Genomic DNA, 22,112 nt, shown 5'->3' with positions numbered 1-22,112 from the left:
TTTTCTGTTCTATAGTAGGGATTTGTGAAATTCATACTTGCTGGTCTCCCCTCCCAGTGTCCTGACCCCCCCTCCTCGGGCTGGACTCAGGAGCAGATTTCTCAGATGATGACCAGGGAGGACCAGAGAGCATTCTGGGAGAAGACCAGGAGACTCAGGGGACACCCAACACCACTCCAGATCAAGGGCTTCTTCCAGACCCATTGCCCCTGCATCCTGAGGCCTCAATCGAAGGACCTAACCCATCCAGGGCAGCCAGGCCAATGTCTTGTAGGGCCATTTCCTGGACAACCAGGCCCACAAGTTCTCCCCCTACCTGGTGGAAGCAACAGAAGAGGTGGGCTCATGGGGAAGCAAAGCAATGATTAAGAAGCGCCAGGCTGGCAGCCTGCACCCCAGCTACTAAGACACATCACTGCCTAACTGGACGTAGTGCTTTGCAGGACCAGAGCTCAACCAAGTCCTGGCCAGATGAAGCCCAGGAACAGGTGGGGCTTCTTGCCCTCCTTAAGCCCTGGGCTAAGAAGGGGGCCTTGTTGTTTCCGCCACTTTGTATGGCTAGCTTGCTTCAGGGATTACACAACTTCAGGGATTACACAACTAAAGATGTTATAGCCTAATACTTTATAACATTCATATTTTATACAGGTGAGACAGTGAAGCCAGGTTTTAACATATAAGAAGTAAAGAAATTTACAGGGAGCTTCACTGTACTAGAAGGTAATCTGACTTTGGGGTTGTATAAATGAATCTGTTTAAAAATAATTTTTGACCTTATGTACATAGAGAATATACTAACGATTCCTCCTCCCTGCTTTCCTTTTTCTAGGGCTTTTAGATATTTCTTACTGCCCATTATGATATGATTATATTATTAGGATGTGTGATAAGTTATAATTTTATACTGACCACTGAGGAAGGCCTTTCCAGGCCGAAACGCGTCTGGTCCTTTTTGGATCTCATATTGGTCAATGAAAGAATGTACATCGCAGTTGTTCATGTTTGTATTTAGTGAATGTGTAAGTTTTTGTCTCTACTAAGAGTTTTATGCTTTTAATCTATATGTGCACCTTATTAAAATGTATATATTTGTAATTTTAGCACTTTTCAGCTCAACCTCTTTGGTTTGTAATCAGCATTTTGGTTGAGTTCCATCAGGTCCCCCCCTTTTTGGGTGTTTTTTCTGCTTCCATGCTACCCATGACTGAACCAAGTCCCTGAATCTGCTTCAAGCCATTGCTATCTGAGTGAGAAACACGCCCCCCCATCACAATTGATTGCACGATTATTATGGGTTAGTCCGTTTCAAGATTCAGTGGAAATGCTCTATGTTCTCCCCGAACGCCCCCCAGATCTCTATCCATTGATACCACTAAAGAGAACAAAATTTGATCAATTAACCTACTACTGGTCATCAAATGACTAACAGAATTATATATATTAACCACACACGTTTGCGGCCAAGGCTTTACAAGGTGACAGAAATCTGTCTAAAGCAAATGCTCTCTTTCAAGTTGCATTTAGAGGAGCTGCCTCCGATGCGGTGATCACTATGTTTCTATAGTGATGATAGCATTTGGGTATTTCTGATCGATTTCGGAGCATTGTCCACCTCCTACAGTTTGTTATTACTCCTGTTGCTATATGTTCTGTCTCTTTTCCCTCTCCTGCCTAGCTCAGTTTCATTCCTGGGGATAAATCCTCCTGTCCTAAAAGACACTAGGAATTTCAGGTATAAATCTCAGTGGAAGCCAGACACTTTCAGCTGCTTTGGGCCTGGCTGCTTATGTATAAAAGTGTCCATAGTCTTAGAGCGTCATGGACTATTAAGGCCCACCTCTGCCCTTTTCACAACACATCTGGGATCACTGGTCACTTGTTTTGTTCCTTTCCTAAACTGTATTTTCAACCAATCTGCAGGACCGAATAAGCCCCGCTTCCTCCTTTTCTCTCTCTTTTCCTTACTTGCTATGGGCAAAGCCACAAACATTTCATTTTGTCCTTATTCTGCAGTTTCAATCTCAGCCACTGTCATTTTTCAACCACCACAGAACCTTCTGGCATTGGCACTCCATCTGCCTCTCAAAGGGGAGGATAGCTTTGAACAAATTTGTTCTCTATTAAAAAGCATTAAAAAAAAGTTTCCTCCGATGCCTCAATCCTTTTGATTCCAGAAAAGAAAACCACTCGAAGTGTGTGTGTGTGTGTGGGGGGGGGGGGGGGGGTTCGCATCTCGTGCTCTGGTCTGTTCTTGGATGTGAAGCCAAGTAGGCTTGGAGGGGCGTTTCAGACTGCCATGTGCTTCTTTATGCTTCTTTCGAAAGCTAATGATGGCCAATTATAAACTACCAGACTTCAAATTACAGAGTTCTTTAACCCAGGACTGATAAGTTTCTTTTGGTCTCCTTGGCTATTTGGATAATCTGCTCAGTTCTTCCACCTTATCTGAAAGTTGAGAAGTGTTCATCTATAATCATAAGGGGCTGCCACTTTATTTTTTTCCACAGATATTCCCATTATGTACCTAGTTAATTGGATGTTGGTGTTAAGAAAAATTAAAGACCTCTTCATATTTTTATTTTTAGAGCGGGTAAGCATATTACGCTGGTAGGGCTGCCAGCCTCTAGGTGGTAGCTGGAGATCTCTTGGGATTATAACTGAACTCCAGGTGACAGAGATCAGTTCACCTGGAGAAAATGGCCACTTTGAAAGGTGGACTCTATGGCATTATACTCCATTGAAGTCCCTCCCCTCCCCAAACCCTGCCCTCCTCAGGTTCCACCCTCAAAAACTCCAAGTTTTTCCCAACCTGGAGCTGGCAACCCTATACACTGGCATGAAGTAAGCAGGGAATGCAGATTCCTTATGCTTCCTCTTCATTGTCACCATGTCCAGGGCAGATATTTTTGAGTTTCTCCTAGTGGGAAATGTTCTAACTGGCCCAGTATTGGGAGCCTGAGTACCTCCTTAATTACAGAGAATGGAGATGTGGGAGAGGAAATTGGGACTACTTGAACCAGCAGAATAAGAACTGGGCTGAGCATCCGCCCCTCACCTTTTTGCAGGTATTAGGAGACGGGGGTTGGCCCTTGGTTGGCCATGCTGCCAGATCCAGCACCAACCCAGGACATCCTTATGGCTTGCTACATGCTTCAAGGGTATACCAGGGACCTTTCTACATTTTTTATTTTTGTGTGCACCCTTCATTTGGATGGGAGCATAGCAGGGTGAAAAAAAATTAAATACCTAAATAAACAAACTTTCCAATGCAAAGAAAAGCAATCACAAGGCACTTGGTTTCCTGCTCTGCTCACATCCCCAAGTTGCTCTCAGTGGCACAGCTTTTATTGGCTCTGAATAGCAGGCATCATTATGAGTACAGTAGGCTTTCATACTTTGTCTATCCCAGGGCAGTGATCTCTACAGGCCCCAGTGGACTACATGTAGAGTTGCCAGCTCCAAGTTGGTAAATGCCTGGAGATTTTTAGGGCAGAGCCAGAGGAGGGCGGGGTTTGGGGAGGGGAGGGACTTCAATGCTATAGAGTCCAATTGCCAAAGCTGCCATTTTCTCCAGATGAATTGATCTCTGTCAGCTGGAGATCAGTTGTAATAGCAAGAGCTCTCCAGCTAGTACCTGGAGGTTGGCAACCCTTACTACATCCATGCACACTCCAAGTGGTTTTATTTGCAGTTTCTTGTTCAACAGCTGCCTGTGACAATCTCCCATACCCCTGTTAGAACTCCCTCAAGTTTAGAGCATAGCTTACACTGCGGTAAGAGGAACAATAGAATAGGAAACATTGAACAAATCCAGAAATGGTCACACTACTGTTTAGATGGGCCACAATAAAACAATTATACCCTGGCCAAAATCTAAAATTTTTAAAATGTAAAATGGAGTACTCAGTGACACTGAAGACCACACAATACCACAAAATACAAACAGATTCCTATATATGTCTCTTTATCCCTCAGGTATCCCTCTATCTGCCACTGGTTTTCTGTATAAAATTGGGCTTGTTCCTCTCAAGGTTCTTACTTCAGCTTATCCACTTGTACAACTATATTGACAACATTCATCCGTCTCCTAGTCATTTACGAGTTTTATATTCTTCACTTGCTGTAGCTTCTGAGATCATCAGAGATGGTGGGTAGTAGACTCATTCAAACTATAAGTGTTGCTAAATTTGACCTCAGGGATATTTCATTTCAATAAAGACCTTATAATGAAACTACTGCTAGAAAAAGAAATATTCCCTATATATTCCCAAGAGAAATTACAGATTGCTCTAGCGTTCAAATTTTATTATAGAGAAGAAAACCTTGAATATAAAGATCTGGTCTGAAGGTCTGATGGGGAAGCGTAGAAATTCTTGTTTTTAAAAGGTGCTGTTTAGATAAGGAATTTAGTTGAGAAAGGTGCTGTTTAGTTAAGCAATTTCAAAATCAGTTTAATCAAAGAATGTAGAGAAGGGCATTTTCAGAAAATATTTAAAAAGCTTGCAAAGTCTAGCAAATGGAAAAATTTTTGGCTGGTTTCTCAGCCTCATTATTTCCCCCCAAAAGTTATGTTGGAAGATACACACTTGAACCTAATGGGATACTATGCCATTTGTTAGCGTTTTCAGTCTGATCTCTAATCAGCTAGCCGCCCTTTCTGCAAAACAAATTAACACTCGGATTTAAGACTATTTATTATCTTTCTATAGAACAGATTTATTTTAAATGTGCAATGACGCAAAGCTAGACCGAGGGCCACTTCAAACACCGTAAGCTGCCTTGAGAGTTGTATGCCGAAAGGTTGGAGTATAAATTCCCTAAAGGAAATAAAGGACTACATTTCCTACTCAGATAACCATTTTTTGGTGGAGAAAAATACAATCAGCTATAGTTAGCACAGGCTTCCTGCCTTTTTCATTTGCGTTATATTTAGCACTATCTCTTTCCACAGCCCCTGCAACATGCTAGGTCCTTTCAAATCCTTGCAAGCCTTTTTACTCATTCTGTTTTGGGTCTCAGTCCCCTCTGCTTTCTCCCCTCTTCACCCCTTCCTCTCTTTGCCTCGGTTTTTATTTCTTTCTTAACATTTGCAAAGCTACATCGTACCGAATGACCAACCACCACACCCCCCTTTAATGTCTTGGCTGCCTCAGAACAGTTTCAGTATCAATATTCTGTTTTAAAATAGTGATGATTTTTTCCCATCCTCTTGAACCCCTGCTTCTTTGAAGAACAAGGGCAGAGCAAAACACTGGTCATTTATGCAGGGGAAATTTGCGTTTGGTTTGCTGCACAGTTTTCTGCTCCGAATTCTCAAACATCATATGCATGAGAGCCCCCCTGCTGCAATTCCAGGAGTACCTTGTGATTACTTAGGCATCCCCAGTTGATCACGGAGTTTCTGAGTCCCTCCCCCTGAAAACGCAGCCTTGTTGCACTTTACCTGGAGGGGGCGGGTCAGCTCTTAAAGGGGCTGGGTGTGCTTTTGCTGGGCGTTCCTCCCCACCTTTCTTCAACAGCTCCCTTTTGGAAGCTGCCTTCCAACCTTTGCAGCCTCTCTTCGGTGTCTTCCTGCACATTTCATGATGGTTTAACTCCCTCTTTTGTGCTTTGCTTTGAGGGAAGAGGTTGGATGGGAGGGACAGACACGTGGGAGGGAGAAGCCAAAATGGGCGTGGGGAGAGAAACCCGAAGTTAAGAGATATGGATGGAAATGGGGCGAATTCGTGTCGCTCTTCCCTCGAAGCAGTATTTAAATTTGTTCTAAAACAGGATCCTAGAACTGTGGGGGAAGAACGAGGCCACAGCGAAGTCACATCTGAAGGTTGGTAAAATCATGAATAATGCAAAGGAAGCCTCGAAGCAGTTTAGCAGGGACTGAAAAGTAAATACCCCTGCATAAATGGCCACTTTGTTCTGTCACGGTTTAGGTTTGGCTTCAAAGTATAAGCATACATGTGCCTTGTGTAATGTCGGTGACTTGTAGACACCGAGTGCCGGGCCCTAACCACCTCCAGGACATATTGCATACATTTCTGTGAAACCGACTTGCTGCAACCCTTTCTCCTTTGTCATACTTACTGTAAAGAAATAGGCTAGCATTTGTGATTCCCAGTTTGTTGGTAGCCACGCAAGTGTAGTTGCCGTAATGTTCCTCAGTGACATTGGCCACCGTCAGGTAGGACTGGCTCCCTGTGCTTCTGATCTCCAGGCCATTGGCATTATTTATCCTGAGGAACCAAGGAAAATAATTGACAGGTACCGGGACAACGTGAAATGACTCACTTTTTCCAATAAGAGAGGAAGACGGGAAAACACAGATTGGGAGGCAGATCGACAGAGATGGTGTGAGCAGGGATCCAAGACGTACAGGAAATAAGAAAAAAATATGACCGTAATAAAAACGACAAAGAAAGGGAGAAAACAAGAGACTATGTGCATAATAATAAACATGATTATTTAGCCTGATTTTTTATTTCCTTTCTGGTACTTTGTTATCTAAATTAGATTGCAAGCCCATTGGGCAGGACCTTTCGTTTTATGCGTTTTGCACAGTGCTGAGCTTTTTTAGGAGCTTCACAAATAATAAATATTATGATTAAATTAGAATGGAGACAATAAAAGCTGTGATGAAAGAAAAAAAATGACAGAGAAGGCAAACAAGAAATTAAAAAAAAAAACGAGACGGTGTGGGGGGGAAGCTTCACCATGGAGTCAGTATGTTTCTTGCATGGGGATGTACTTGACTGAGGTTCAGCCTGGATGCCTGCCTAGGAGATGTCTATTTGACCTCTGACTCTGGACATATCTTGCACGGAACGATACATTCTGTCTCTTCAGTGTGTTTTCTTTGCAAAGTAGGGCTGGTAAAACACCATTTCCTGCAGAAAAGTGGTAGGCAGCAGCAGCGCATTGAACACTTCTGTGTGACCCACTCATTTCCCTTTATACATTTCCCCCCTCATACATCACAAACCTGTGATTCTGTTGCAAAAAGCTACCAACGGGCAGGAGTCCGAGGGGGGAAAGCAAAAGATGAAAGAAGGACTAATTTTCCTATGTTCTCCTGCATTCACACATGAAGCTGCCTTATCCTGAGGCCAAGCCACTGCTCTTCCAAAGTATATATTGTCTAGTTTGATTGGCAGTGGCTCTCCAGGGCATCAAGTAGAGGTATTTCACATCACTTTCTACCTGACACTTTTTAAAAAAAAATTGTGATGATGAGGGTTGAACCTAGGACCTTCTGCATGCAAAGCAGATTCTGTAGCCCTGAGCCACAGCCCACATTTCTGCATAGAAATGGAGCACTCCTGTATTCACTCTGGAAAGAAGATCTGGTCCCTGGATTCTTATAATAATCAGTTCTACCCTTCTATAGAAGAAAGGGTTCAGTGAACGAACAGTAGATCCAAAATACCTTAAGAACATAAGAACATCAGAAAAGCCATGCTGGATCAAACCAAGGTCCATCAAGTACAGACGTCTGTTCACACAGTGGCCAACCAGGTGCCTCTAGGAAGCCCACAAACAAGACAACTGCAGCAGCATTATCCTGCCTGTGTTCCAAAGCACCTAATATCATAGGCATGCTCATCTGATCCTGGAGAGAATAGGTATGCATCATGACTACTATCCATTTTGACTAGTAGCCATGGATAGCCCTCTCCTCCATGAACATGTCCACCCCCCTCTTAAAGCCTTCCAAGTTGGCAACCAGCACCACATCCTGGGGCAGGGAGTTCCACAATTTAACTATGGATTGTACCAGTGCTCAGTTCTACATGACATAACCAAACATAAAGCTCTTGAAATAAGCACCACTAGGGGCGGTATGAATTTGGTTTTGAAAAATCACTGATATTGACAAAATAGGAAGCCCTCGTCAAAGGAGGGGCGGAGTCTATGAGCACCACATTTGTGAACGAAACAAAACTGGGACACTGAAAGCAAGCATTTTTCCTTTTTTTAGTGCAAGATGCAGAACAATAATCTTTTTAAAAAAGAGAGAGCAAGGGGCTCAGGGGTTTTTAGGAGACATCAAAGGCAGCTGAAAAAAAAGATGTTAAATATAATTACCTGGTGTCATCTCTATACCACTCAAAATCAGGCGTAGGCACAGCAGAGGCTGCACACTTGAGTGAAACTTGTCGCCCTGTAGCAGATTCATTGCTCTTGGATTCCGTAATGGTGGGAGGGTCTGCGTGAGAGAAACACTCACTCATGTTACTGCCGTCCACACATTAAAAAGGAAGGTGTCTATTTGCAGCTAGGTTGGGGAGGGGGTAAAGATGCCATTTACAGCGCTAAGCTAATTAGAGGTACACCCTTCTGGGCCCATTGGCTTCAATGGACCTAGAGGGGTATAACTCTGCTTAAGATGGAACCGTGAGTGTGGTAGATATCAAGGCTTATCTGGATTTTAATATAAAATGGAAAGGCTCCTTTGTATGGAAGAAGGTTGTCAAGAAATGCCAATGGTGAAAAGAGAAAATTAGCATCTGTGAACCACCAACTCACTCTTAAAATACCGTTTTTAACTCGTTATTTCTACTTTCTGCATTGCTGAAATCAGGAAACTGGGTAAGACATGACATAACGCAGAGAACATATGTGCAAGAAATGCTTGGAAGAAAATGGTCAAACATTTCAGTAGCTTCCTGACTTTTTTTTTTTTAACATTTAGAGGACAGGATTCATATTATTTTACACAAATAAACAATAAATTCTAGTACCTATCTTGCAGTTCACAGGATACCTTACTGCTCAAATATGCTTATTCCCATACTAGCAGCAGGCTGAACATAGCTGGAACTGACCAGACTGGACAAAGCAGCACATCCAGCAAAACCTCAGAAGGAAACCTTCCATGCTGTTCTCAATCACCACCCAAGTGACAGCATGAACGCATGAAGCATGAACACATGAAGCATGAACACATGAAGCTGCTTTACATTGAATCAGACCCTTGGTCCATTGAGGTCAGTTCTGTCTACTCAGACTGCCAGCGGCTCTCCAGGGTTTTAAGTAGAGGTGATTCACATCAACTACCACCTGATCGTTTAACTGGAGATGTGGGGTGATTTAGACCACTAGTTTGAGTGGTAAAGGGTCACTGCGGCTCCTTGCAAGGTGGCACGCACACGCGCACGCACACGCGATCTCAATAGAGACCTCCCGCCGAAGGTGAGTGGGGACCTGGCAACCCTCCTCTATCCCCAAAATATCCCGGTATTTCCCAACCTGGAGCTGGCAACTACAACCAGTTCACAGAGTGTTATGAAGGAAAAGTATAAAGCAACTGCGGAAACACTGGGAGGAAGCTGGAGAGAGGAAGGTTGATGAGATGGGTCACTTCCTTGCCCTTCCTGGGACTGCAACTGAACATGGGTTAGTGGTGTGGTATACCAAACCTTTTCTCAACAGTCATCCTTGCCATCCTGACAACTGGAACCCACAGGTCTTTGATGGAGAGCACTTGTCACATCACACAAATGCTAATGCAGAAAACCTCCAGGCACCTTTATACCACTGAACTTCTGGTCTACCACCAAAGTGATAAAATAGGTGTCCAAAGGCATAGAAAGCCTCTCATGAAGACATGGCTTAAGACAGCATTTGGGTGATTTCCCTCTTCCAGCTATCAATAGTAATGTTGGCATTTATGTACATATTTGACAATTTAGGGCCCCATGGGTGCCCTGGCTTTAGAGAGTTAGCAGAAATAAACACTTTTATGAATTGAAGAGGAAAAGGAGTAATACGCTGGGAGAAAAGGCCACATTTATGCAACTTTCTCTGTGTACTGACATTTGCATAATGGTAAGGGGAATATAATGCGACCTATCCAAGAAGTAATATTGTATTTCAAAAACTGGACCTTGCTATAAAACATTCACTTAAAAACGAGAGTTAAAGATAAATAAGGCAAACAGAAGAGGAAAGGGAGTAATCTACTTGGAGAAAAGGTCACATTTATACAACTTTATTTCTCTGTATACTCATATTTTCATAATGGTAAGGGGTATATAATGTGACCATTCCAAGTAGTAAATATTGTATTTAAAAAATCGGACCTCTGTATAAAATATTCACTTAAAAACGAGAGTTATAAGATAAATAAGGCAAACACAAGGAGAGGTTGTTTTTTTTAAGCCTCCCTGTGTGAATGTTCTTTCCTTTGGCAGTAAATCTCTTTGCCATCTGCAGCGAGACAAACCATTTCCGCTCCATTGGACCCAACACATGAGATGAGTCATGAAAAGAACAAATACCTTTCTACAGACCTGAAAGCTACACCACCAGGCCTAGTGATAGCTTTGTATTCCTGCTCCCTGCCAAGGCACTGGCTCACTCACTTCGAGCTGCATTCTTCATGTTAGCCACACTTCATGCCACATTAAGAGAGAATTTCTAGACAGGCCCATGGCCAGATCCTTTGGCTGTAATTCTCATTGGTCATCTTTCTATCTAAGAAACTCCAGGCCAAGTACAGGCACTTAAAATCAGTAATTCCCCTCCAGTGAGAAGATACTGCAGTCAAAGTTGCAGCAGCCTGACTTTGTCTGAAGAGGCCTATCTATCTCTGAACCAGTTATTTATCTAGCTGTTATTTCCCCCACACAGTGTTTCGAGGAGGAAGAAAGGATAGAAGAACAAAACCCTATTTACTTGAATGGAAGATAAATAGGGTTGCCAGGTCCCTCTTCGCTACTGGCAGGAGGTTTTTGGGGCAGAGCCTGAGGAGGGTTGGGTTTGGGGAGGGACTTCAATGCCATAGAGTCCAGTTGCCAAAGCAGCCATTTTCTCCAGGTGAACTGATCTCTGTTGGCTGGAGATCAGTTATAATAGCAGAAGATCTCCAGCTAGTATCTGGAGGTTGGCAACCCTAAAGATAAACCTGATAGGGTTGCCAATTCTGGGTTAAGAAATACCTGGAGATTTGGGGTGAAGCCTGGGGAGGGTGAGGTTTGGAGAAGAACCTCAGCAGAGTACAGTGCCACAGAGGCCACCCTCCAAAGCAGCTGCCTTCATTAGTGGAACTGACTTCTGTAAGCTGGGGATCAGTTGTAATTCCAGGAGATCTCCATGTTCTACCTGGACATTGACAACCCTAATAAGAAAGGTCATATACAAAAATTACTGTGCCTTGTACAGGAATTTAAGATGCCCCTGTTTTTCTTGAAGGTATATAGGGGAAAAAAATAAGACTTCCTTTCAAGAAAATAAACAAGCTGGGGGACCTGCAAGGACATGTGGGGGGGTTCTCCTTTCCCCTTTCCCCATTATTTTCTCTGTCTCTTCTCTGAAAGTAGGGTTGCCAACCTCCAGGTACTAGCTGGAGATCTCCAGCCTATAGAGATCAGTTCCCCTGGAGAAAATGGTGGCTCTGGCAATTGGACTCTATGGCATTGAAGTCCCTCCCCTCATTGAAGTCCCTCCCCTCCCCTCCTCAGTCTCCACTCCCAAAATCTCCAAGTATTTCCCAACCCGGAGCTATCTGAAAGCCTCTATAAACTCTCCCCTTTTCTTGATTCTTTCTCTCCTTACCACCAACCAGCCAACCTATGTTCTTCAGCTTTCCCTTCTTCCCTCCTGCTGGCAGCCTTTCTCTGGGAAAATTCGGCACAGTTCCATATGGTGGTCCAGTTGTATGTGGAAATAACATTGCCACCCATTGCCACCCATCCCGTTGTTCAGCTAGAATGCTATAGCTTTGTCTTTGATTGCTCTCTCTCTTGTTCAGTATTTTCACTCTGTCACCACATCACATTTTTTTATGTCTACAATTCTCTGAAAAGGCGTCTTCATCACGACTTCCTTGGTGTAAACAATGGTTCATTTTCCAGTTATCTCTTGCCTTGACCACTACACCCTGCTCTACTCTGGCCTACAGCTGTCACACTTCACTTTCTGCCTCCAAAATAATTAATGTCACTTGGACCATGAAATGTCTTTCCTTTAATCCCTAGACCGGTTTCCTCTCCTCTCCTGGATCCCTCAGAAAAGGTTTGTCCTCACCTTCAAAACCTTCTATGGCTTTGCACTCTTTATCTCTCTCTCTGGTTCACTATACTGATACTTCCTTTTGTCTGTGGCTTTTGTTTCTCCAGCTCCATTATCCTCTGTCACCTTCAAGTCTTCCTGAACAGCTCTGTCCTCTGGTCCTCATCAATCCACTTCCGTAGAACTCCCTCCTTTATGATTCTGCTACTCCCTGTTCCTTCAAATATCTCCTCAAAATGCACCTCTTCCATGAAGCTATTGGCAAATGACCTATTAATTTTCAGTCTCAGTTGAAATTGCTTAACCTCATATAACTGAACACATAATCTCCCACTGTCCCTTTTACCTACATCTTGTAAAATACAATGATATATAAATAGGGTTGCCAACTCCAGGTAGGAAAATGCCTGGAGATATTGGAGTGGAGCCTGAGGAGGGCAGGGTTTGCGGAAAGGAGAGACTTCAATGGGGTATAATGCCATAGAATCCACCTTGCAAAGTGGCCCATTTTGTCCAGGTGAAGTGATCTCTGTTGCCAGGAGATCAGTTGCAATAGTGGGAGATCTCCAGCCACTGCCTGGAGGTTGGCAACCCATAAACAATAAAAGCAAAACATGAATAAGAATAGGAGAAAGTCAAGACTGGATAAAGACACAAGTGCCAACAACTGAAAGCAGGAACTCAAGTGTAGGAATGCTCCCGTGTTCGTCCAGAGGAGACACCCCCATTTTGTTCCTGTCATTCTCAGCTGTTGTCCTCTTTTGGGCCACGGCAGCCTTCCTTGTCAACATGTGGCAAATATGTGACTAAAAGCCGATAGTGACAATAAATGCAGATTTATAAGCCACAGAGAATTCTGATTTCTGCAGCCACCAATTGTTACTCTTTGAATCAGGCCCAAGATTTAAAAAGAATGGATACACACCTAAAGTGGCTGTCAAAGCTCATAACTTTTACAAGACTCATCACTCAAATCCAGTAAGTTGTGTCTGTGCTTACACACACACAAACGCACAAAAAGGTCCCTCATGGAAAAATCAAGAATGAGCTAAGGTATACTGCTCAACCTATTATGCAAATATTATGGGATCTAGCAGTTTTGATCTTGGGAATAAGGCTGTACTCCCTGTGGCTTTCATCTCACCTACAATGGAAGGGTAAATATGTTTTGCCTACACACAGGTTGGGCTTTTAAAGAATGGTCTCATTAGGCAGAGGCCATTTAAAGGGAAAGGGCACTTCATCTCTCAAACCACTGGCAAAACCAGGACCATTAGGAGAAAATGGGGCATATATTTGCATAGAGATGTGATCATTCAGAAGACTGCAATCACAATTACAATTTTTTGTGCCTTTATTTTAACAAAATTAGCTGCTATCCCATATGGGAAAATAGCACTGATTGCATTAAAACAATGCAAACGCCATTCAAGAATGTTCCACTATAATGATTCAGTGAAGTGCCATTTTCTTGTGTAGATAAAGATCCAGACTTTTAATTGGACAGAGCCATGCTCGCAGATATAAACTGCAGCTAGTTAAGCAAGGCACCTGTCGCTGGAATGTTGAAAAATGGGATTTGGGACTGAAGACAGTACCAAGATGCTTGCTTCACTGCGTCCTATATGGACATCCATCGTGCGGCAGGGGCTGGGTAACTTGCATGTTTCGTTTTGCACATGAGGAAGAAGATATTCCAAAAATGGTGGTGACAGAAATTACTGGCAGGTTAATACCATTCTAAAGCAATGGGATGTGCTAAGAGAGAAACTAACTCCAGATATTTCCCCAATGATTCCTTTTTAAGGAATCTCTTAGCTGAGAACCCAGAATTCCAATTACCACATAGAATAAAGATAGATAAACAGAATGAACGTAATTATTGGATTAGAAATAATAATTTAGAACCTTTATGTAAAATTATAGATAAAAAGACATTAATATTACATTTTTAGAATATTTTTTTAAAAAAATATTGGAATAACCTAAAAGAAAATGACATATCTGAAATTAGAGATAAATCAGAGTTTGAGAAGCTGATGTTACAAGAAAAAACTTCAACTTCAAAAATATTTACAATTATACTTAAAGATAAATTAAATCAAACAACGGGATATCGGGATAAATGGAACACTTACTTAGACAGAGTGTTAAGTGACCAAGAATGGGAACACATTTTCACAAAGGGATTAGATTTTACAGTCAGTATGCAAATGAGAGAAAATCTAATAAAGATGGTATATATGTGGTTTATAACCCCACTTAAGTAAAATCCATAAATCAGAAAACGACAGCTGTTGGTACTGTGATAGAAAACAAGCAGATTTTATACACATGTGGTGGAAATGTGAGAGAGCTGTATCATTTTGGTCTGAAATAGTGAAATGTCTAACGAATGGAGGTTGATATTCCATGAAAACCCGAGATATTCTTGTTAAATCTCGTACCTAATCTAGCTAAAGATCAACTTTGTATGGCGTTACATATGATAACTGTGCCTATAACAACCTTTGCCAGACACTGGAAACAAAAATCAACTCCAAAGGTAGAGGAATGGCTGGTTAAAGTTAAAGAAATATATGTTTTAATTAAGCTAACAGCATATCAGAAAAACAGAGATGCAATAAGATTGGATGCGGTATGGTCACATACAATAAGTAAAATAGAGAATTTCATAAATAAGGGCGGGAAAGAAGAATGCGTTGTGCTCAGTCAGGACGTAATGATGAATATGAAAACAGAAATAAGCTGTAGCATGGGAGACTTTATCTTATTTTATTATGTGTGTGTACACACACACACTATATATATATATATATATATATATATATATATATATATATATATATATATATAGTGTGTGTGTGTATATATATGTATGTATGTATGTGTATGTGTGTGTGTGTGTATATATATATATATATAGTATTTTAAATTACAAAGACTCAGTAATTCTGCTTTTTTTAGTTGTTATTGTCATTGTTTTTTTTCTTTCTAATAAAATTTTAAAAAAAATTACTGGCAGGATAGCCAACATTTATTTTATTTTTTAAATGAACATCTTGATTTTTGTGAGATCCTTGGCCTTGCTCAGTCTGTCATAGATTGGTAAGTGAAGCCTACTAAGGCTGCTGCTAACTTTAGCAAAAGACATGCCTCATATAGTCAAGGATGACGTGAGGTTTGTCTATTTATTTAGTGGATTAATTGCTTTACAACCTGTACCTACTCCTGTTGTAACCTTAACGTAAACACAGTTTCCCATTTCACAGCTAAGGAACTGAAATGATGGGCTAGATCCTGGGAAACCATTTTGCTAACATTGGTGCTTTTCTTTATCTCAGGGTGCCTTCCCCTGATGCAAGAGGAAGAATCTCTTGCGTCAGAGTGTGGCTCTTCCACCCATAAGATGCAGCCCAATGAGATGGCCACAAAGCAAGCTCATGGCTCACCAGAGATTGCATATCAGATTGTCCAATCTTTGCCCACCATGCTGGCTTTTTAAAGAAAACAACAGGCAAATCAGTCATCAAACCTGTTCTCAATCAGCAATGATGGGTTTTTGCTTTCTTGCTAATACTATGGGTATAATTGGGGGGGGGACTAAGCTTTCCTTTCCCCCTTGCTGATCTCGTAAGAAAGATACTCACAATTCACAGTGACTCGGACTTGTTTGACATCTGCTGTGGCAACTTCATTTGCCGCTTTGCACTCGTACTTGCCCGATTGCTCTCGCGTTATTCCCAGGATCTCCAAGAACTCTTCATCACCTTCAAATTCTCTAGCTAGGAGGAGATAAAGATACAATCCAGTTAGTTGTGTGCAAAAAAACCAATTCAGTTGGTTCAGATGACGTTGCATTGCGCAGCATGTCTGAGCGTTTGTGCATGGAGAAGCTGTAAAACAAAGAGTTCTGTAGAATAGTTGATGGTCTCAATAACTAGGACAGATGAGTGACACAGAGCCTTTTCTTCACGTTACGTGTGAAGGATATAGTTCAAGCATAATACATATAATTACCTCAATAGGCCAGTGTGGCAATAAAATAAGCAGAGGGCCCTTCATATAGTGTTGGGTTTCCCCTCCTGAACTGGTTTCCTTTTAGAAAGAGCATGAAAGATTTCTGATGGCTTTGTAATAATCTATTTACAGATGTGGAGACTGACCAGACTTTTAAGTGCGAGAGCAGACAGAACGAGTGTCTGTTGTTGTCAAGCCCAACCAAGAAGTAACTGCTGCATGTAACTGTGGCACAACATCTGACATTACGGCTTGCAAACAGGAGTAACATAATATGTGCACAAGTCTTGCATTTGGACACATACAGGCTGTGTTATATTTACAAAGACAGCTTTCTGGTACAAAATGGGGCCAGCCAATATTTTTTGAAGAGAATTAACATGCCTAACGCTAAGAGTTTTCTTCAGGAGAGTAATTTTTATCAGAAGACAGACCAGTTCTCTGGACCTACGAATTATATTGCAAGTTCTGAGAGAGTCGTGGCTGTATAAAAATATGCTCAAATTCTATGATAAAATGTGGTGTTTGGATTTGGCGTATCTACTTTCCATGTCATTTGCACTAAGCTACAGGCTTAGAGAGCTACAAGACGGGGACTTGTGAGGGCTTGTGGGAGACAAGGTCCATCCTTCCTTTGGTTTGCTTTCAAACCTGTTATCTTGTCTCCACTTGACAGTATTCCTTCTGCTCCTATTCCACTCCAGTCTTTCCTGTTACCCAAGTCATCCATCATCCCAATCGTTTTTTGTCCCTATGCCCTTTCCCAACTACCTGCCCAGTTTTTCCTTTGCCTAGCCACTTGCTTCACCCACTTTTCCCTCATCAGCTTTCCTTCCCCCCACACACACTTTTTCTTGTCATAGACCTTTTTTGGTAGTAGAGTACCAAGGGTCCCTCAAGTGGTTTTTGCTCATGATGTCTGTGCATGTGCAGATGTCCCTTTGAATGATGGTTTTTAGTCCCTCCCTTAAAAAAAAAAAACTTTAGTCCCTCCCTTAAAAAAAAAAAAACCTGCCCCACAAACTAGGTTTTTTTTTTTGCAGGTTTGCAGAGGGAGTGATACTTGGATATATGATGTACATGTATGGGGCAAGATGTATATGTGGCCCAAATGTCTTCAAAGTTTCCTTTGCAGCTGCTTCCACCACTGAATGAGGCCATCAATTTCAGATTAAAAATAAGCCTGCTCATTCAACAATGTGAGCAGAAACAAAAAAGGACATTAAAAAGATCTACAAAATGTGTCCTACAAAAGTCATAAAGCAAAGGTAGTTGTCCCACATCATTAAAAAAAAAAAAAAAAAAAAAAGGCCACACTAACAACCTTGCATTTCTTGGTTTTGCACAGCAAACTTCTGTCCACTTGATGCAGCAATTTCAGTAAGACAAATCTAGATCTCCATATGTGGCTGTAGCCAAAAACAGAGATTTAGATGCTTCCTATTCAATGAATGCAGGCATTAGCAGACAATGCCTCAATGGTAGTATCAGCAATACCCATCCTTAAAAGCTTCTGTTCCCCTTGGATTCCCTACAGTGGTGCTGCTGTCTCTGAAATTTCTATTCAATTTATTGGCATGGGTGTTCTGTGGCATACGAGCCAAAAACCATTAGCCAGCTCAAACTAGCAGAGTGTAGCAGAGGATGAATGAATGGTCCTAGCCAAAAGGGGGATTTTGAAAATGACTAATCTTTGACCAGAATATTGTCATTTCTATCAGGCAATTTAAAACAACAACCTCAAAATCAATGAGAACAGTTCTGAACAGTGCCCGTTTATAGCAAAAGGGTCCTTTTCATTTTTGAGGTGGGCAACAGCAGCCAAAAACCCGAAGAAATATTTCTGGATTTGAAGGGTCCTCAAAGCACATCGTCTGATCTTCTTCCAAACCAGTGATGGATTATATATTGGCTGGCATTTCCATTTCCAAGAGCTGCCAGGATTGATGCAAAGAAAAAACAAACAGGCATCTGGATATTGCCTCCACTTTGTGGCGGCAGAGTAGTTTACTATGCAAAGGGATAAAGTCACTGTCCAAGTATAGTGTAGGAATTACTGTGATGAATTGCTGGAGAAATCATGAAAAAGGAGTTCTCTGGTAAGACAGGCAGAATCCTTCAGCTGGTACTCTGAGGGTGGCTTCAGACATCTGTAGTGGGAAGAGCAAGTGGGCTGCGTTTCCTCTTCCGTCACTTGTTTTGCATGTCCAAGCTGAGCAAGTGCATCTCTCTGCATGGTGAGATCTGTATGCAGCGCATGAGACATCACAGTGGAAAGATGTGCACGCTTAGCTTTGGATGCCTTAGCTTTGGATGCTAGAAAGCAAATGTGGGAAGAGAAGTGCCCAAAGCCTTTCATTATATATATATCAAAGCCCTGTGGTAGCTCCAGATTCAAAGTAAACACCGGGAATGAGTGAATGGCTACTGGGGAAATGTAATAAACAACAGAACAATGGCCTCTGTGTACTTTTGAGAGCTTCACATGCTGTATCATAGTAATCATGTCAAGTATTTCACATGAAGAAGAAGAATTGGTTTTTATATGCCGAACTTTCTCCACCACTTAAGGGAGACTCAAACCGGCTTACAATCACCTTCCCTTCCCCTCCCCACAACAGACACCCTGTGAGGTAGGTGGGACTGAGAGAGCTCTAACAGAGCTGTAACTTGTCCAAGGTCACCCAGCTGGCTTCGTGTTTAGGAGTGGGAAAACAAATCCAGTTCACCAGATTAGCCTCCGCCGCTCATGTGGAGGAGTGGGGAATCAAACTCAGTTCTCCAGATCAGACTCCACCACTCCAAACCACTGCTCTTAAGCACTACACCACGCTGCCACATTAACTCAGTAATCCCTCAGCAACCCTATAACGTAGGTCCCTGAGCACAACTGAGATGGGATAGCTTACCCAAGGTTTTGAGTTCAAAAGAGATGCAATATTTGAACTGGGGATTTGCTGGTGCAAAGGTTAGAGCCCATTCCTGAAGGGAGGGGCGAAGCTCCTTAGGAGCCAGCATGACCTCGCACTGGCATAGGTGCCACCTTATCACAGAATAAGGTGGCACTTATGCCGGCATGGGGGCAAACATGCCAGTGTCCGGGAACCGCTGCCCCCTGCTGCCAGCGCAGCCGTGCCAGCAGGGCTTTCCCAGAAGGGAAAGCCCACATGGGCAAGGGGAGACATTCCAAGCCCTTTTGCCCTGGAAACACCCCCTTGAGTGGTTGCAGGGCTGGGCCACCTTTTTCGGTGGTGCAGCCTTGCTGCTTGCTATGGGGCATTCCCCCCCTTTTAATATTAAATGTTTTAAAAAGGGCTTTTTTGCCTCTGCAGCATCTGGGAAGCCTCAGAGGTGGCGGCACGGCTGCACCCCGCCCGGCCACCATAGATCCACCCCACCTTCGGAAACGGGCCGCCCGTCTATTATGGTTCAATCCTATGCAGATTTATTCCAGTCTAAGTCCATGAATTTTGGCTGGGGTGAGTAACTCTGCATATGATTGCAGTGTTAGCCATCATATGACTCTAGCTTTCTAGCTTATTCACTTTCTTTGTAATCATACTATTCGTACTAGGGTTCATTCAAGCTAAAACACATTCTAGCTCCCACAGCGGCTGTTGAAATGCATAGATGCCCAAGAGGATCTTGCAACAACAATACTCCCCATTGTGTCAAATATAAAGGAAAGCACCTGTGAGCGTGATTCCTTGCCTTTCACGAAGCCACTTGCTATCTTGGATTCTCAGTGGTGTAGACATTCCCAGACAATGGTGTGATCGCGATTGCTAGAAAGGTCATCTTCCCATCTCCCGAGCCACTGAACACCCACTCCCACAGAAAAAGAACATCAGGCACGCACAGACACATGACACATTCTCCCACCACTGTTCTCCAAAACAGAATTTCATAGCTCTGTCCAGGCCTTCCTGTACCATATTCAGTTCTGGGATTTGGGAATCATTAGAACAGGGTTTGAGGGGGGGGGGGTGTTCTTAGGCCTCAATGATTCATGTAGTGCTGACTTTGATTCCCTCGAGTGCTGCTGCTTGTTGTTCCTACCATACTTCTATTTCTAAAGCGCTTGCCGTGTGTCCTGAGTTGTACAAACATAGAATTTAAAACTGTGCTTCAAAGTGGTTCAAAAGCTAAGACGGAAAGGGTAGGCAGTCAGAAGAAGAGGGACGTGGGGAGAGATTGGAAGTAAAATACATTTATAATTTTAGTAAACCAGCATTTATTCAGGGGGCGACAGCTTTGATCTATACTCTGAATACCGTCATGAACAAACAATTCAGACTGAGCCCTTTTTTCAGCAATGTCTGCTAACAGCAGAATTATTTTTTATTTTGAAATTCGCCAAAGTGTGGTGCCATATCACAGTAATAAGGAACAAACAGTCACAGTTGGGCATTGTACCTAGACTTCTTCGCAGAGATTCAGTGTTATTTGCACCAATTCTCTTCAGAAGGCAGATAACGTGGCTCTTGCTAGCTCCTCTCTAAACGTCTAAAAGTGGTCGGAGGCTATCTTTGAGGAAGAGGGAAATGAATGGTAAGAAGAACAGAGTCTGTCTGCAGGGAGGCATTAAATTGTCAAGCTCAGGAAAAAGAACCAGCAGGGAGTTTGTTTGTTGCTATCTGTTTTATAGCAGCAAAGGGAGATGGAAGAAGGTGGACATTTTGGACAATTCCCAGAGAAAGTCTCTTAGGTTTACATTATTTTACAAGCAAGTTGGGAGTACCAGCTGCTTGCTGGCATTCTCCATTGTTACAGCTCAAGATGGCTTCCCCACTGTGCATTCTCCAAATGTTTTCTTAGTTTAGTTTTATGTCTCCCAAGTGATGGGTGTTCCTTCACCATAGTCCTAAGGCAAGACAGTCCAGCATACAAATACAGCTGACCTTTACAAAATTGACCTTTTCTTCGTGACATCTCATAAATCCTGGTTATACCACTTTGCCAGTCCCTCTCACTTTGGGGATTATACTCTTCAGAGACTCCTAGATTGATAGCGATCACAGGCGCCCTTGGGTGTTGCAAAGTCAAGCCATACTTTTGCCATCTTGGTCAGCATAAAGCATCTTGCTGTGGAGGCTGAAGAAACACAGCAGCGAGGTGTTGGGCTGAACGATTAACAGCACAATGCTATGCAGAGTTACACCATTCTAAGTCAATGGAAGTCAATGGGCTTAGGGTTTAGAAGGGTGTAAAACTCTGTTTAGGATTGCTCTGTAAATCTACCATTTGAGCAAGAGTGCCAGGTGACTGCACTTGGTGGTAACTTTCAACAGAAAGGATGAAAACTACATGATAATCTGGTGGTGAAAAGTGCCATCAAACCATCAAAAGTGCCATCAAGCTAAAGTCAGCCCCTTAGGGTCATTGTCTGCCTCTGCATAGCAACCCTGGGCTTTCTCAGTTGTCTCCTGTCCAAGTGCTAACCAGGGTCAACCCTGTTTAACTTCTGATCTCTGATGAGATCAGGCTAGCGTGGGCCATCCAGGACAGGGTGCATATTAATGTAGGTGCAATTAAACAATATCCCACTTGAAGTAGTCCATACTGAGGGCACATTCAGAGGGCATTTATTTTGGAGAATGTATTTGAGGCACTGCAGTACACATACTGGTCCTCTAGCAGTATCCCACACTGCTAGGGTTACCAACTCCATGCTGGGAAATTTCTGGGGATCTGGCAACAGAGCCTGGGGAGGCTCTGAGATCAGCTGTAATTCTGGGAGAATTCCAAACCCCATCTGTCAGTTGGCAACTCTGAAGATGATCCGCCTTAAAGGAAGGTTATATACAAAACATTATGTATGTACATATGTAACTTGTATGGGGATTTAAGATATCCCTCTCTTTTTCTCAAAGGCATACGTGCAGAAAAAAACCAAGTCTTGCTTTCAAGCAAATAGAGTAAATAGATGGCAACGCTGTGTGTGTGTGTTAAGTGTCGTTAAGTCACATCCATCTCATGGTGACTCTATGAAACAATGACCTCCAAAACATCCTATCTTTAACAGCCTTGCTCAGGTCTTGCAAATTGAGGGCTGTGGCTTCCTTTATAGAGTCAATCCATCTCTT

At 42.6% G+C, this 22,112-nt stretch overlaps 1 protein-coding gene across 2 annotated transcripts in view; it reads right to left on the bottom strand.

Moving 5' to 3' along the window:
- Nucleotides 1-22,112, bottom strand: part of LSAMP (limbic system associated membrane protein) — a 578,168-nt gene that overhangs the window by 40,485 nt on the left and 515,571 nt on the right. For both annotated transcript variants that reach the window (XM_056858454.1, XM_056858455.1), the window contains exons 4-6: nucleotides 15,657-15,791; nucleotides 8,080-8,200; nucleotides 6,082-6,230 (exon numbers count right to left, since the gene is read on the bottom strand). In XM_056858454.1, coding sequence (XP_056714432.1) covers nucleotides 6,082-6,230; nucleotides 8,080-8,200; nucleotides 15,657-15,791 — 405 coding nt within the window. The remainder of the gene's footprint in view (nucleotides 1-6,081; nucleotides 6,231-8,079; nucleotides 8,201-15,656; nucleotides 15,792-22,112) is intronic.

This window comes from Euleptes europaea, chromosome 12, assembly GCF_029931775.1.
Source record: "Euleptes europaea isolate rEulEur1 chromosome 12, rEulEur1.hap1, whole genome shotgun sequence".
NCBI lineage: Eukaryota > Metazoa > Chordata > Lepidosauria > Squamata > Sphaerodactylidae > Euleptes > Euleptes europaea.
Note: the sequence above shows the minus strand (reverse complement) of the source record. Positions and strands in the feature narration are given on the sequence as shown.